This window comes from Alligator mississippiensis, chromosome 1 (genome assembly GCF_030867095.1).
Source record: "Alligator mississippiensis isolate rAllMis1 chromosome 1, rAllMis1, whole genome shotgun sequence".
Classification (NCBI taxonomy): Eukaryota; Metazoa; Chordata; order Crocodylia; family Alligatoridae; genus Alligator; species Alligator mississippiensis.
Window position 1 is genome coordinate 413,471,849 of NC_081824.1, and position 16,755 is coordinate 413,488,603.

At 44.0% G+C, this 16,755-nt stretch overlaps 1 protein-coding gene across 2 annotated transcripts in view; it reads left to right on the plus strand.

Annotated features, from left to right (window-relative positions):
* RB1 (RB transcriptional corepressor 1) overlaps nt 1-16,755 on the plus strand; it is a 133,894-nt gene that overhangs the window by 56,233 nt on the left and 60,906 nt on the right. For both annotated transcript variants that reach the window (XM_059729033.1, XM_059729058.1), the window contains 6 exons: nt 3,031-3,118; nt 3,920-4,036; nt 6,008-6,064; nt 6,159-6,190; nt 6,265-6,341; nt 6,541-6,743. In XM_059729033.1, the coding sequence (XP_059585016.1) occupies nt 3,031-3,118; nt 3,920-4,036; nt 6,008-6,064; nt 6,159-6,190; nt 6,265-6,341; nt 6,541-6,743 (574 nt within the window). The remainder of the gene's footprint in view (nt 1-3,030; nt 3,119-3,919; nt 4,037-6,007; nt 6,065-6,158; nt 6,191-6,264; nt 6,342-6,540; nt 6,744-16,755) is intronic.

Sequence of the window (16,755 nt, forward strand, 5' to 3'; positions counted from 1 at the left end):
AGGAAACGTTGCCTCTCTGTCAGAGTTCATAACAAACATCTGTCATCACAGCAGTCCAGAAATCTTTTCTTCATAAAGAAGAAAAGAGTTCATTCAAACAGGAACTAAACTTTTTTGAGGTGTACTTAAGGTTGTTTCTCTGAAAGGAGTAGGAATCTATATTTTTCTTAATGGAATTATAGGTATTCTTCATCTTTGCCATTATTTACATACTTCCCTGAAAGAGATTTGGAATTGTCTTTATTTTGATTTTTTTGCAGTATTTTAACTTAAGGGATTAGTCATGATTCAGGGGATAACATCTCTGGGGGCTTTAGTCACTTTCTTGACAACATCTAGGTGTGATTTAAGGACATGAATAGAATTGGCAGCAGCATTTTGGTTTTTGGTTTTTTGGATCTGCAAAATCAAACCTAACAAAGGTTTGGCAGTGTTGAGAGATTTTATTCTATAACCTGCAGTTTATGTAAAGGATGAAAACTTGTGAGCTTGCAAGTAGCTCTCAAACTTAACAGATCCTTTATCAAACTGGTAAGAGATTCTGTATGTATTGTTTTCATACAAGACAGATATCCGAGTTATTTTCTAATATTATTAAAGAACATTTTATTTAATTTTATAGATTCAGTTGCCCTTCCATAGCTATGTTACATAATACCAAAACCCCTCACTGTTAAATTACCTCCAAACAGTTCTTGTTTATCTACAGTGGTAGTTGGTAAGGGGACAATGGGATGGATTGCCAACATGTACAGCCTTTTATGTGGAATAGAAAGGGAGCAGGGTTGAAGCAGGAGGTTAGGTTTAATGAAGTCTTCTCTCTGAAAAATGGAAAAAAATTGTATGTTATGCACTTTGGCTGTTGCAAGAACTAGGGGAGTAGTGTTCGTAGTACTGAAACACATTTTTCCCTAAAATGTGCATCTAAAGTTTGTATCATCTTATGACACTATGATTGAGAGCATGGTGTGGAAACAAAATTTAGTTCATAACTTTGAAACCAATAGGCTGTCTTCTTGTAATAGTGGTATTACCAGTGATCCTGGTTTTCCATGTTAAAAAATCCAAAATTTTCTCTTTCAAACCCTAAAATTTGCATTTTTCCATGATTAAAATGAAAAGCCACTCTGTATATAGATATCAGTTGAACATAATGTTTTATTAATATATTTACAATCTTAAAGAAATTTGGAAGCCTAGGAGCCTAGTCACAATAACATTAAATTCTAAATACCTGTGTATTTTGGCATATGATTTTGGTTTTGTTATCATGGAAAATAAGAGCTCCCCCTGCCCTCTTTGCTCACTAGGATGCAGGTTCAGCTGCGGCTGTCTCCCCGCTGTTTTGTGGTACTGAGCAGCTGTGATATGCCATTATCCATTGCTCCCAAACCACAGGCTCCCCAGCCCTGCTGGCACCCCTGACTCTTGACCTGCAGCCCCTGTCACCACTTTGGTCCCTCACTCCTAACTCACAGCTCCCCACCCGCTAGCCCTGCTGGTGTTCCTCACGTCCAACCTGCCCACAGGCCCCGGCTCCTCAGTGTGTGGGGCAGGGGGTAGTGCCAGACCATAGGCAATGGGCCGGTGGTAAGGGGGGACTTTGAGGGGGTATGGGCCCCTTAGTGTGCCCCCAACAGGGCACAGGGCTGCATCCTGGCAAGGCTGGCACTTGGCAGAAGCCTCCTCCACAGCACAGTTCACAGGACCTGGTGTGGGAGAACAGAGCAGGGTGGTGAGACTCATTGCCACAGTCGCTGTGAACCCCGTGCCCACCACAACACCGTGGCTGCCAAGGTGAGGCACCACTGGCTGCTACCATAGGGTAGGCAGCTTGTGCCTCCCCACTGTGGCTGCAGCCAGGGGGCACCTCACCAAGGTGATGTGGCTGGCACGGGGCTTATGATGGCAGCAGCAGCCATAAGTCTAGCTGCCTGGCTCTGTTCTCCCTGGCTGGTCCTGCCCACTGGGCTGCAGAGGCAGCTCTTGCCTGGTGCCAGTATGGCCAGGCTGCAGCCCTGTGCCCTGCTATGGGTGCACAGATCTGGGGTGGGGGGGCACGTGCCCCCCCCCCCCCCCGCCCCCCAATGTTACCCCTGATGTGATGCATTGCTTCTGACACCTGACCCCTCCCCGGGAGTGCATGCAGAGGTGGAGAGCCTCCTGCCCCAACAAGCCACCAATGGCTGTCCCACTGCCTGGCTGGGCCCCATGGCTGCACATTCCCACCCTGGCCCTGTGCACTGTGTACTGTCCTGCCTGGGTGGCACCCCTAGACCAAGCCACCAATCCTGCCCCACTCCTCTGTGTGGGCTCGGCGTCAGCTGCCCCCCCCCCCCCCTGCATTGCCTATGCCCCCCACAACCCTATAGACGTACCTGCAGAGAGCTGCGGGAGGTATTCTCTACCATACTGCCTGGGGTTGTTTTGCCTGCCACATGCTTGTGTGCTCACACATGCACATGGTACCCCATGCCTCTGATTTCCATTCCCCCCCTCCCCTCAACCCCAAACACCCCCTTGCAGGCTGGAACTCTGCCAGCCTGCGAGGGAAGACCTGCTGTTTCCTGCATTTCTCTCCTTTAAAGGGAGAAATCCATGATTGTCTCCTATTTAAAGGAGAAAATCTGTATTTTTTTCTGCAGCAAACAGAAAACCCAGACCCTTGGTTATTTTGTTTGCATAAGGTAAAGTTAAGAAGTTTGCATATACAATACTGTAGTTTAACCAATTTAATACTTTTTTTAATGTCTTGATCAGCTGGTTTAGTCCATTACATACAATTTGGCTCTTTACTTATGTTGATGTTAACGTGATGCTGAGTAATAACATAAAGGAAATGTAGCTGATTTTCTCACTAATTTTATTTCTGAGTTATAGATTTATTCTTTAATATATTATTCTGTTTGTAGAGCTCCTCTCTGCATTTCAGAAAACTATGCTGGAGAACAAGTAGCAAGTTTTTTTAAAATACGGAAGGTGTATAGATTTAGTGTTGAACATATATTTTATTGCTTTGCTTTGTTTCAGTGCTGCAATGAACACTATACAGCAGTTAATGATGATTTTAAATTCAGCAACTGATAAACCGTCAGAGACTCTCATTTCATATTTCAATGTAAGTGAATAGGTTATTAAGAGAGTATTTATAAGGATTATAAGTATTAAAATAAATACTTAGGATTATATAGTGTGTTTTCTATAACAGTGCCCCAAAATAATTTGGTTTGTGCCTTCTTTTGCTTATGACATGTGATTTATGGATTTAAGTGGCTAGAAATCATGAATTTTTTTTAAATAGCTTTCCTTTCTTGTTTTTGATAGAAGGGACTTGTTCAAGATCTCTCTCTGTTTCAAATACATTAGTTTTTGCTGTAGTAAGAAACTCAGCATATTAGGAATGCACCTAATATGTGGCAAATATGAATGATTGCAGAGGTCTGCTTAAATGTTAAAAAAATTGACAGAAAGCATGTCAAGAACACTGCTTTTTTTATGAAGCACTTTTCTGAAGTCTTTAACCTTGTGCTGAAAATACAGTTGGCCTTCATGTACACCAAGTTAACTTTTTTTACAGAGAAAAATTCATTACATGAAGCCATATTACCTGCAAGAGAAACTTGAGTCCTGATTCAGGAAGATTCTTAAACATGTATCTGATGTAAAGCCCATATGGTCGCATTGATTTCATTGGAACTACTCTAACCTTTTGTTATTGCTAAAGTGCCTTTGCTGATCTGGGTCTTAATTATTGGAATTTACTGAACATAAAATGACTCCCTTATCTCTCTCAAATGTCTAGAATTTCCAGAGCCAATTGGTCAATTTTACTTAGTGATGTGTTACAGAGCTGAGTTGGTGGAAATTATGGCCTGTAAAAATCTAATGTAGCCATATATTCTCTTTTCTAATATTTCAGAACTGTACAGTGAACCCTGAAGAAGGTATAAGGAAAAGGGTAGAAGATCTTGGGCACATCTTCAAGGAGCAATTTGCTAAAGCTGTTGGACAGGGTTGTGCTGAAATCGGCTCACAGGCAACTAACACTTTGATTTGAAATTATATGACTGAATGCTATTAGTGCTAGCTAACATGAGGCAAATGTTGATCTTACTGTGGGTGTTGGTTGCAATAAAAATTAATAATGCTTTCTTGAGCTAATATAATTCTCAGAGGCTCTTAAGATAACCCCCTGTCCTGGGCAGGAAATTTTGGACTCAGTGACCTACTGAGGTCCCTTTTAACCCAAACATCTATGAATCTCTAAAATTGCTAGCAAAGGATTTTATATTACTAAAGTTAACAGTTCTCTGTTTTACTTTAATCTGTCCTAATTAACAGGATACAAGGGCCCTTAAACAGACCTTTGTGAACCACTTTTCCCATCCAGTTGTCAGGACACGTATATTTCCCTACAGTGATTTGCATAACAAATTCAGCTAATTTGCACCCCAAAGATCTTCTGCCTGTCAGCATTGTTGCCTCATCCTGGTGACTGAAAACTGACCCAAATATTTTAATTCATCTTCATGTGGCTTAAGTTAGTCATGAGCAGGGATCCTGGTTTTCCATGATTTTAAAATGGCAAATTCTTTGAGAACATGCCCCCCCCCCCCATCCATCATTAAAATGAAAGACCCCTCCCCACATGCCCCGCTGGCCCTGCAGGTGCCCCTCACTGCCCCCCTCTCTAGTGCCCCTCACCCCCACCCACAGTTCCTGCTCCTCCAGCTGCCAGAGATATGGGGCCAGGGACCTAGATTCACAGACCCCTGCTCCTGACGGAAGGTGGTGGCTGCAGCAGTGGAGCAGAACCCAGATACCTCCATGACATAGGCGATACATAGATGGCGCACGGGGGGGGACGTGGCCCCCCGAGATTGGCTGCCAGCAGCATCTGTGGGCGGTCCCCGCTTGCTGATAATGACACTGATGCTGGCGTCTGCAGGTGGTCACCGCTATGGTGCCCCCCAAGTCTCGGGAGGCACCAGTTGTTCATGCTCCGTGCTGCCGGCTTGGGTGGGGGCTGGGCCTGGCTCCCTGCTGCTGCATGCACTCCTAGAGTGCCAGGAGGGACCTGTGCCACCCAGATCTGTGTGTGGGTGGAGGCGGGCGCAGGCTGCCCTCTGTAGGCTTGGGGTCCCGCCCTGCTGCCTTCCCCTGGGGTCTCCGCAGCCTAGCAGGTGTGACTCGGCACTGCGGGGCAGGGTGGGACTGCGAGAATTTGGCTTGCTACTGTGAGCTCCGCACTGCCCAGGCAATGTGTCCTCTGCCTGTACTGTTGTAGTGAGGGGCACAGCTGCATGCATAAGGGTTGTTTCACCAGGGCAGCACGGAGCTTGCAGTGACAAGCAGCTTTCTTGCATGGCCTTCTTCCGCTCTGACCTGCTGCACCGGGTCCCACCTGCTGGGCTGCAGAGGTACCAGGGCAGGGCAGCAAGGCGGGAGCCCACACATGTAGCAGGCAACCTGCCCCCCACCCCACGCATAGATCTGGGGGTCAAGTGCCCCTCTAATAGTGTGTGCAGCAGCAGGGAGCTGGCCCCACCCCCTGCCCCCTGAATGAGCCACTTGCAGCCCTCTCCTGCTCCCCACTGTGGCCCTGCAGCTGTGCTTTACGGCACTGGGCCCAAGCCCCACGCACTGCCTGGGTGGGCAGCAGTCCCAGCCATGTCCATCTCCCTCCCTATGGGGGCCTCAATCTCCAGAAAGGGGGGAAATCTGCATTTTACTCCATTTTTCTGTGGGAAACAGAAAACCTGGATCCCTGGTCATGAGCCCAGGTAGTCCTTGTGGTTTCATGCACAGTGAACCTTATATTAGTACTGTTGGATAATACTAGCACTGTTGGCAGGGGCAAATCAAGTGTCCTCTGATTTCCTGGCCCTGGCAACCAAAGTTCTCCCAAAGACCATGTGTGCTTTGTCAGCCACTAAATAAAAGATTATTATGCACATGTGTTAGCTTCTTACAACTTCAATGTTCTTGGCTTTTTTTTCATTTTCAGAGATACAAGCTTGGTGTACGGCTATATTATAGAGTAATGGAATCCATGTTAAAATCAGTAAGTTTATTGTAGGTACCATACTTTTTATGCTTTGAAGTTCAGAAAGACAATTTAAGTAAATCACAACTTTGTTTTGCTTTTTGTATTTTAGGAAGAAGAACGTCTGTCAGTGCACAATTTTAGGTATATATTCCTAACTGACAATAGATCATTCTTTTTGTGCTAAGATGAGTATTAAGACCTTCATTCTTTTTCAGCAAACTTTTGAACAATAATGACTTCCACACATCTCTTCTGGCTTGTGCTGTTGAAGTTGTCATGGCTACATATGGCAGTAAGTTGAATCTGTAGAAGTACTGGATGGTGTTATTGTTGCTTATTACTACTATTATCTACACTGGATTTATTAAATTACCAACTGAATATGCATATTTGGTTTAAAGTGTCTGAACTAAAGAAGTAAGACAATGAGAAGTGGGAAATCGATCCTATTACTTTGATACTGAGTAGTTTTGGCTTTTTATTTACCTCAGGGAATGCTTCACAAAGCGATGGTACCAGTGCTGAAACAGATCTCTCTTTCCCATGGATACTCAATGTATTTGATTTAAAAGCCTTCGACTTCTATAAGGTGATTGAAAGCTTTATTAAAGCAGAACCAAGCTTAACAAGAGAGATGATAAAACATCTAGAACGCTGTGAACATCGCATTATGGAATCTCTTGCATGGCAATCGGTAAGTAATGCTTTAAAATAAAACTGTGCTTGTCCATACATATGGAAGGGAGGTAGTGGGGGTGAAAGGAGGAAGGAGGGAGAGGGGGTGAAAAGAAATTACTTCCAGTGTTATAGTGTATTAAGTTGTATTTGCTCGTATTAATAAAATAAATTTTAATACAAAAAATAATGTCTTTGTTCATATCCTTAAAGGCAAAATAGAATTTATACTTATTAATATAAATCAGTAGGACCATTGACAAATGTAATCTGGCCTTTAGACAATATTTTGTTCCTTGTAAACCAGGAAATAAATATTACACATTTATTTTGAACTTTATTTCAAATTTTCTCACCAGCATTTGCTCATGTTGAAGACGAGTGTTTCAGTCAATACCTGTGATACTGATAGTGCTGCCTAATATCAGGTTGCCTTGGCTGTTGCATTTACAGGAGTTTTGACTTTCTTGGTAGCTCTTTACTTTGAACAAACTGTCCAGTGGTAGTTTGCCCATGATATTTGGCAGAGGTTTCAGGCTTGACAAGTAGGGAAAGCCTAACACGTTGTGGGATGTGGGCTTATGTAGGACTGACATGCAGGAAAGTCTAAACAACTTCGTGCATCTTACTGCAAATGAATGGCAATTTGTAGCTTGATCTGCTGCTTCATGTAGGCTGACTCCTAAGTAGGAATGTGTGCAACTATCTCCACATCCTGCTGGAAACAACTTAATTAGCTCGGTCACTGAGCAGAGCTAATTTGCCAGCTCAGAACTCTACCTGGATCCAGCTACACTGCTGCTGGTGCGGGAGGCTGCTAGAATAGAACAGTACTGTGTGTTTTGAGAGAGCTGTTGCTTGGCATAATTTGCTGTGAAAACAGAGCATGTGAGTTGAGGTGTAAGACCTTAATCACTTTAAGTCTGACTTTAGGTTCCTGTGAGAGAAGTAATGTGTAGTGCATCTAAAATTGATTTAAGTTAGCTTTTCTAGATGTAAAGATGTCATAAATATAAAGCGTTTCTTGTGTCCTGCCAAGGCTAGGAAGTGAATGTTGGGTCCCGTTGGAAAACAGGAAGATTCATCTTGTTGCCCTGTAGACTACACCACGAGAAGGGGGAGCAGATTTTGAAGCTGTGGCATTTGTAGGCATAGAACATCTTATACCTGAGCCAGTGAAAATATTACCTGTTGTCTGTGAGCAAATGTGATTTATTGGAGAAAGGGGAAATTATTTCTGTGGCAAGTCATTAGAAAGTGGCTATTTGATAGTTATTCAGGTGTTCTGGGGAGAGTGGGCAGAGGATAGAGATTGACATAAAATGAGTGGTAACTTATCGCACTCCTAGTAAGTTCATTACCTGAATATTGTCTCCACACAGTTGCATAAAAGCTGCATATAATCTATGTACTTTGCTAGAAGCTGTTTCCGGAAAGCATAGATTTGTTAACAATGTATACGCATTTCTAAGTACTCTTCAGGAGCAAGGCAAAGCCATGTTGACTTGTCGTTCATCATCAGGAACACCATCTGTTTAAATGTTTAACACTGCCGGAAGCCTGATCTGGATTCCAGATAGTCTATAAAGGAAACTGGTCACCTTTCCTGTACTCGTCTAGAAGCTTATAGGAAACGAGTGACGGTTCAAAGTAAAATAGATAGCACTGACTAGTCAGTCACCATAATTAGATGCAGTAGTACATTTTTAACTTTTATGTCGGGCAACAACGCATAAATCGTTATGTTCATTTAACTACCGTAAATGTGAATCTCCCATGAACAAGCATTACACAATAGAGGAGCCTAAGGCCCCAGGTGCATGTTACACTTAAGATGTGATTAACCAGTTCATCATGTCTTCGGTAGTAACTCAGCTACATATTTAAGCAATTAATGGCACAGTAGAACAGGGAATGAGCCACAAAATTATTACACAAAAAAGGTAATAATTTTGTCTGGTTCCCATCGCGCCTTAAATTGAATGTGTGGCTGGTATACTGATCGGCTTGGGAACACCAGGCTTTTGAAGGCACATGTAGCATGGCAGGAAACGTGATTGTTGGGATTTAACCAGGAAAGAAATCCTTTCTTTTAATCCAAGGAAGACAATCTTGAAGACTGACATTTCTTTACATAGGTAAAAGTAGAAATATTTTAGCTGTACAGTGTACTCTGCCACTCTGAAGGAGAAATCTGAATGAAAGTACAATAATTCAGAATAAACCAGGTGATTAATAACAGTGAACGTTTATTTAAAAATAATAGAAAAAAGCTGTTGTAGTTTCCTTGTGCATATATTTGCAGTTAAGTAATTTTCCGTGTAATTCTGTTTTAGGTCTTCCTTCTACTGTTGCTTGATAGGTAGTATATAAAGAAGCAGCCATTAAGTTTCTCTTTTTCTTTAGCTGTTTCAGATAAGTTGTCCTCTTTTATCCTGTCCTCCTTCAGTTGTTTTGGTTTTTCCACTGTTTGCCAGTGGTGTAATGGGGAGGAGGGAGTGGAAAAGAGCTGATGCCAACAGCTATGCATTTGCAGCAGAAAACAGAAGTTACCACTGCCCATGTGCCCCAGGCACCCAGCCACATCCCTTTGCTGCTCCTGTCTGCTTTGGAAAATGAATACAGAACATAAGATACTAGATAAAATATTGCTTAAAACATTTTAGGGACAAATTGTATAAAGAATGAACTTTGTGGAAGCTTACTATCGGGGTTGTACAATTAAGGGCACCTCATATTATTTTTCTAAGGAAAAAAATGAAGAGCCTATTTGATCTTGATGTGTGTGGTTGTTTTTCCATCCAGAGTAAAATGAATGTCTAGATCTCTGTTTCTTTGTGGTTTTGGTGTGACCATGTTAATTTGTTTCCCAGTTACTTGACTGGCCTTAGTGATGATGTTTTACTGCTTTTGCATGGTTATCAGATTTAGTCATCTAGACTTGGCAAGGAGAGCAGGTTTTTGTTATTTTCAGTTTCAGTATGAGACGTAGCCTGACAGAAGCATGGGATGAACAGTTTCCAAGGCTGCTTTCAGTACTTAGCAATTTTGAAAATGTGTTATCCTTTAACATATATATGTGCTTTAGTATATTTTTCCTTCTTTAGCACTTTCATCCATGTTTTCATCCACATTATGCAGCACCTATCATTGAGGGCATAAATCCTTCTAGATTCAGAGGGGTGGAATTGATTTTGGAGCCCAAGCATAGTATTGTTTAATTATTCGGTAAGAAAAAGGAGCATAAGAAGTGCCATATTGAATCAGACCAGTGGTCCATGTAGTCCTGTATCCTGTCTCCAACAGTGGCAGAAGTGGATCCTTTAGAGCAGGAGTGGGCAAAATGGTGGAACTGGCCAGCGGCAAGACTCCATTTCCCAGCAGGTGCTGCCCATGTGCCTGGGGCTGGTTTCCATGCAGACCCTAGCAGCTGCCATGCTGTGATAATATGGGACCAGGGTTTCCTTGGAGACCAGCCCCAGCAGCACTGGCAGGGCATGCAGCAGGGCGTGGAGCTGCTTTGGAGCTGGCTGGGATCTTGCGGTGGTGACAGTGTGGCGCAGAGCCGTGATCTGCGGCTTGCAGGGATGTACAGGCAGTGGATCATGGATCTGTCCTGGCTTCTTGCAGTGGTGACAGCAAGGTCTGGAACTAGGGCAAAGCTGTGATCCGCTGCCTCCACACCCTTGCCTGGAGCATGCAGGCTGCAGTTCGCGGCTCTGCCCTGGCTGTGGACCACGCTGTCACAGCCGCAAGATTCCAGCTCAGCTCCGGAGTAGCTCCCTGCCCTGCCGCGCACCCTGCCAGTAGGGGCGGCACTAGTGGGAATGGGGTAGTGGGGGGGTGTCTATAGCCACTCTAAAATTCCCTGTAGCTCCCCATAGCCACCCATCCCAGTGGCACCACCACCCTGCACAGGTGGCGGCAGCTAAACCCGCCCAGCTCTGTCCTGCAGCACAGCTCTCTGCTCAATCCCCCCACCAGGAAGAGGCTATTGCCAGTCTCCATGGAAACCTAACCCTGCACAATCACAGTGCAGCTGCTGCTGGGAAAACTATATGCTCCATGGAAAACAGGCCCAGCCACACAGGCAGGGGCTGCCGGGGAAATGGAGTCCACTGCTAGCTGGATCCGGCCCATGGGCTGGATTTTGTTCACCCCTGCTTTAGAGCAATGGTTCTCAACCTTTCTGGCTCAAGGCACCCTTCCATGACTTCTCTGAATCTTGTGGCACTACAGTTGATGAGCACTGGGCTAATAAGCAAGTTGACCAGAATAGGTTATGTTTAGGACTTTATCCCATATCCATTTGTTTTCACAGATATAATAATGGAAGGAGAAACAAAAAAGTACAGGCAGGGCAGATACCACTTCAAAGGAAGCATCCTTAGTCCCAAACCAAGGAGTAGCCCAGCATCCCAGAGGCATAGCTAGTTGTTTCTGTGCTTTGGGCAGGGGAGTGGTGGGGGTAGAAAGGCACTTGTGCTGAACATAAGAGGAGTGGGTTGGGTAGAGACTTACCTGCCAAGACATGGACTTACCCTGGGGCTGCAGGCTTGTTGTCTTGCCCTCATTTGCCCTCTACTGCAGTAACACTTATAGCTGCCAACCAATCTGCATGTGGATCATGGCTGTAAAAGATTTCTGTACAGCTGGGGGAGGGGAAACTTGTCTGTGGTTTGCATCTGTCCTGCCAGAGCTAAGAGCTGCTGGGTGGACCCTCGCTAAGCACAGCCCCTTGTCTCTGTCCTGTTTCCCCTTCCCCCCCCAGTGGTTAGTACCTGGGGCTTGTATCTCAGTTTCTTACTTCTCCTACTGCTGTTGCAGCATTCAGACATACAAATTGCCTTTCACAGCTCCCAACATGCAAGCACAGGGACAAGGCTGCTGCCTCAGTGCATGCTAATTTGTTCCAGATAAGAAGTAAGCTCTTGTCTTGGGAAGTGGGGGTTGGAGGTGGGGAGGAGGGATATATCTAGTGATCTGTCCCCAGTTCATTGCTCTCCCCGAAGGCAGGTTAAATGTACACAGACAGGATATTGATGTCTGCAAGGATGTCTCTTCTAGAGCAGTGGTTTTCAACCTGTGGTCTGTGGACTACTGGAGATTCTCAGGCTATACTTACCAAGGGGTCTGTGAAAGATGATTATGATCAATCAAAAGTATCTGAATACCCAACCTTACAATTCAAAGGGGTCCACACCTCCGTTAAAATTTTTTTTAGGGGTCCACAAATGAAAAAGGTTGAAAACCACTGTGTGTGGATTTTTTGCAAACCCTGGTGCATTGCCTTTTCAGAATAACATTAGGAGAAGAGCATGGCATGCACACATCGTCAAAACCACATTTGGCAGGCCTAATACTAGTCTGCTGGCCTTGATGGCACTTTCTTGAGAGAAAAAATGGATGTTTAGAGAGCTCTTAGCTAATTCACTGTAGTGTTTATGCTATATTGTCCTTTGACTATGTTGCTTTGCTATTCTGATATTCCTAGCCACATTAGCAGGGATCCTGTTTTTTTCTGACTAAAAAATAAAATCCCCATTTTTGGATATTAAAAAGTAATCCAAGATGCACATTTTTCTATAATTAAAATGATGCCACTAATATATGGATATAGATAGATATATGTAGTGGTGATTCATTTTAATCACAGGAAAAGGTGGATTTTGGGTTACATTTTTATATTCAAAAAATGGGGATTTTTTTTTATCAGAGAAAACCAGGATCCCTGCTCATTAGTAGGGAAGCATAAAGGTCATATCAAGAGCACCTTGATCTACTGTTTTCTGAAGCCAGGGGTTTTCAACTTTTTTTAATAGGTGTACCCCAGGGGGGAAAGCGGCGGCAGCACAGCTTCTGTGTGGCTCTGCTCTCTCTCTCTCTGGCCCTGCCCTGCTCCTGTTAGGTAGAAGCACAGGGTGGTGGCACTCTGTCCCCGCCTGCCTCTGTGTGCTCCCTGGGACCTTTCAAAGTACCCCCAAGGGTATGTGTATCCCTGCTTGACAAACCCTACCTTAAGTGATGCAACAGAGTTGGTGCTTATGGATGGCATGCTCTCTTAAGTTAGGGCAGTTTATCTTGCCCTGTGAACCTTCTACTCTAATCCTAAATTCTCCATGCTGCTATATCTAGATATTCCTCTTGGATCTCTTTTTTGTCAATTGTCATCCTTACCTTCTTCAAATCGCACATCTTTTTCATAATTTCATATAAATGCAGCAGTTGTAATTTGTGCATGTGCAAGTAGGAAAATTGAAGTAACTTGTATGAAAAATGCAATGTCCTTTCTAATCACTGTACTATGGATTATTATAACAGTCAGTAGTTGCTGACTTATGGTATTTTGCTGGTTTAAATAAGGTTAAACCAGGTTTCTTGTTACCAGCTGCTTCCTCTTAGGAAGGTTGTGATGAGATTTAAACATGAATTTATATGGTACACCATGGCTGGATGCATGCACTTAACTAAAAATTTAAGTCACTATTATCATACAAGCATTTGAAGCAAAGTAGGCTATGCCATAGAACTGATGCATAGCACTTCAGTATCTTCTCAGTTGTACTGCTTGACTTCCAAGTACAGTTTTTAGATATTAAGAACTAGTCAGATCACTGTTGGATTTTTGTGCATGTTTGATAGCTCTGCCAAATGAGTATTTCCAAACCAAAGACCAGCTTTTTATTCCCAGACATTCAGATGCCATGGAAGTTCAGAAATGCCTGTGAGGAATCTTTTTATTATGGAGAGAGCATATTTTTTTTCATCACACTTACGAAGAGTTGTACTTCGGGAATTGGATCTGGTACTTTGAGTCCATTAACAGCAACACATTAAGACTTGAAACATTTAACAGGCTAGTCTAGGCAAGGGCCAATTAAAGCAGCTACCGTAACTAAGCTGAACAACAGCAAAGAAGGAACTAACACAGTCTGGCTGCCATGTTCAGGCCCAGGCCTTGGTGGGAATTGTGGCCACTACTCTGGTGTACTGTGAAAATAGGAAAATGTAAGATGGATGCTGCTACTGCTATTACTGAACCTAGTCTTTCAGACTACTGGAAGGGAGAACAGAACAGAACATTTAATGCTTCCCCTTTACATTGATCCATGTGGGTGAAATGTTTTGTTTTTGCCCGATTTATACAAAAAGTTTGGAAGACTTCATTGGTTTATAAGGTGTTGGTCATGATACAGTTAACACAAGATTCATACATTTATATACTGCAGTAATAATGATTCATCTTAGACCAGCCCCATTAAAAGGTGAGGCCCTCACAAATGTTGTTTTGATTAAGTTCTCTCACTGGACATGTTTGTACTTGAATCAGCCATCAGCAACTGTGAAGTATAGCATGCAACCACTTCAAATGTAATCATAAATAAAGCTGAAACTTTACATATTGGGGTTTGTTTTTCTCTTTTCATGTTTATACAATTTCGAATTCTTAGTGTGTCTTTTAATAAAGGAATCTGAGCTAGTCATAAGAGAAATCAAAGAGTTATTGGCAACATCATAAGATGTTGGTGTGCCAAGGGCAGGCAGTGGGGGAGCCACAAGGGACCTGGTCCTTGTGGCGGTACAGTTCCGGCCCCTTCCCCTCAGTCTTCCCCAAGGTGTGTGCGCCAAGCAAAATGCCTTCACATGCCACACTCTGGGCTACTTGTGGCTAATAACCCAGGTGTTGAGCCTATTTCTCATGTGTTTTGCAGCCTGTACCAAGTTCTGTGCTGCTTTCAGTAACCAAGTCTACCTTGTTTCAAACTAGGTTGGGTCTATCTACATGAGTTGTCATCACAGTGGCAAGTGCATGCAGACATACCTTTAGAAACAAGTCTCTCTGAACTTTGATACTGCTTTTTAACCTATATGAAATAAATTTATTAGAACTGAGAGAATTTTTACGCTTAATTTTTCACTACATTCCTTATGTATTGTTGTGTTGCTCTGTTTGTTAAATGAGTATGGAATAGTAAATTTAAGTCTCGAAGTCTTGTAATATTTGTGGCTGCTGACAGACTTAAAAAAATAAAACCAAAAAAACGCACTTTACTGGAAGCAGCAGTGCATTAACTCGACTGGGCTCCGCAGCATCTATGTAGTTTGTGCACTTCAGGAGAGCTTTGTGGTGGTTTTATCTAAAGCTGATTCAATCAGCACTTAGATAAAAGCACCAAAAAAGCCCCACTGAAGCGCCTGACATTTGGCGAGCTGGGTCAAACTAACACCAGTGCCTCTTCTGGGCATGTAATGCACTCAGTGTGGGAGGCACACCAGATTTAAAGTAAGGCACCATTTTGTGGGGTGGAGGTTACATCAGTAAGCAGTCGGTGTTGCCAACACTAAGGGAATGTTTGTTTTTTGGGGGGGTTTAAAATAATGTCACCATTGGATTTATATTAAATATTATAGAAATACATTTTTTGCTGTGAGGTTTTGTAAAACTTGTTTTTTATAAAGCCTAAAGTTTGGGCTAACTTGGTGCAACTCTTTACGTAGGAAAGTAAATAATTCCTGAGCCAGTTCTCCTGTTATACCAATATAACTCCATTGGATAAAATTAGATTCAATTGCACAGATGTACACCTGTACAACTATTGAATTCAGTGAGGTTAAACAGGAATTATTAACAGTCTGGCCTGATATCTCTGAACCACAACCTCAAATAACTGAGCAGTTTATATAGCTGCTTTGCTTTTTAGTACTTTGTGGTGAGTTGGGTCATTTAATGGTTTACTTTCCTTGCAAATCAGAAATGTTCCACTAGTCACCAGAGCAGTCATCCAAATTAATATGTTCTTTATTCAGTGTGTGCCTACTTCTCTATCTGGAGGCAATGTAGTATACAGTTGTCAAACTGAAATATTACCTCCCACTTGGGTTTTTTTAGGTGGTTTTAGTTGTTTTCTTCCTGAGCTGCATAACCTTTTTTTGTCTTTCTTCCCCCCGAGGTTCATAATACTATATTCAAGAATTGCATGCTTTGTACACCTCAAAGTGACATTACTGAGTTTACTTTTATAGTATATAACTGTGGTATTAGCAATATGTATGTGTGTTTCAGAGGAAGCTGCAGCTACCTTTTCTGAAATAGAAGCAGCAACAGGAAAAGTAATTTTGTGTTCTATAGCTGACTCTTTCCCCTCCACCCCCACCCCACCCCCTCCCCCAGGGCAGGGGGAGGATCTATTCCATGCTGAAGGGAATTCTTTCCCCGTCCTCCTCTTCCCCTCAGAGGGGCAGAAGGAGCACAGAGCTCAGCTGGGCAGGGTGCAGGTGGGGGGTGTAGGGACCCCCACACACTCCCCCCATGGCATGCAGCTCCTGCTGCCTGGCAGCAGTAGCAGGCAGAGATATCGGGGTGCTTGTGCCTGATGTAGGCGTGGCTCTGGCCAGAGCTGCATGAAGGAGGGAGCAGGTCTTGCCTTATCCCCGAGTCTCTGCTCCCCATTCCTGTAGCTCCAGTCCTTGCAGGGGGCAAAGCCCCGCACTGGAGCCTGCTGCCTCTCCCACTCCCGGCTGTGCAGTCCCTGCACTCTGCTGGGAATGGAGGGTGCCCTGCTCCCTGCTTCCCTGCAGAATCCAGTGCTGGGCTTCCCCTTTGTTAGTGCCTAGCTGCAGGCGCACAGCATGGAGCCCAGGTGAGTGAAGCGGCCAGGAAGGCTACGCAGGGCTGTGCTCCTCACCCACAGTGCAGTGCTCGCTGCCTCTATCCCAGGGGCATTCAATTATTTTGGGTGGAGGGCTGCTTACAGAGTTTTGGCAAGGCATCGAGGGCCACATGACAGGCAGCCCGGGGCAGATAAATATTAATTTTCTAAATTTTTTTAGGGGCCCCGTGGGCCGGATAGGATGGCCTGGCAGGACACATCTGGCCTCCAGGCTGCATTTCCCCACCCCTGCTGTGTCCCCAGGGCTCTGCGCCATGCACCTGCCGCTCCACACTTACAGAGGGAAAGCCCCTCAGTGGACCCTGTGAGGAAGTAGGGGGTGGGGCTCTTTCTGTTCTCGGCAGAGTGAGGGGACTGCAC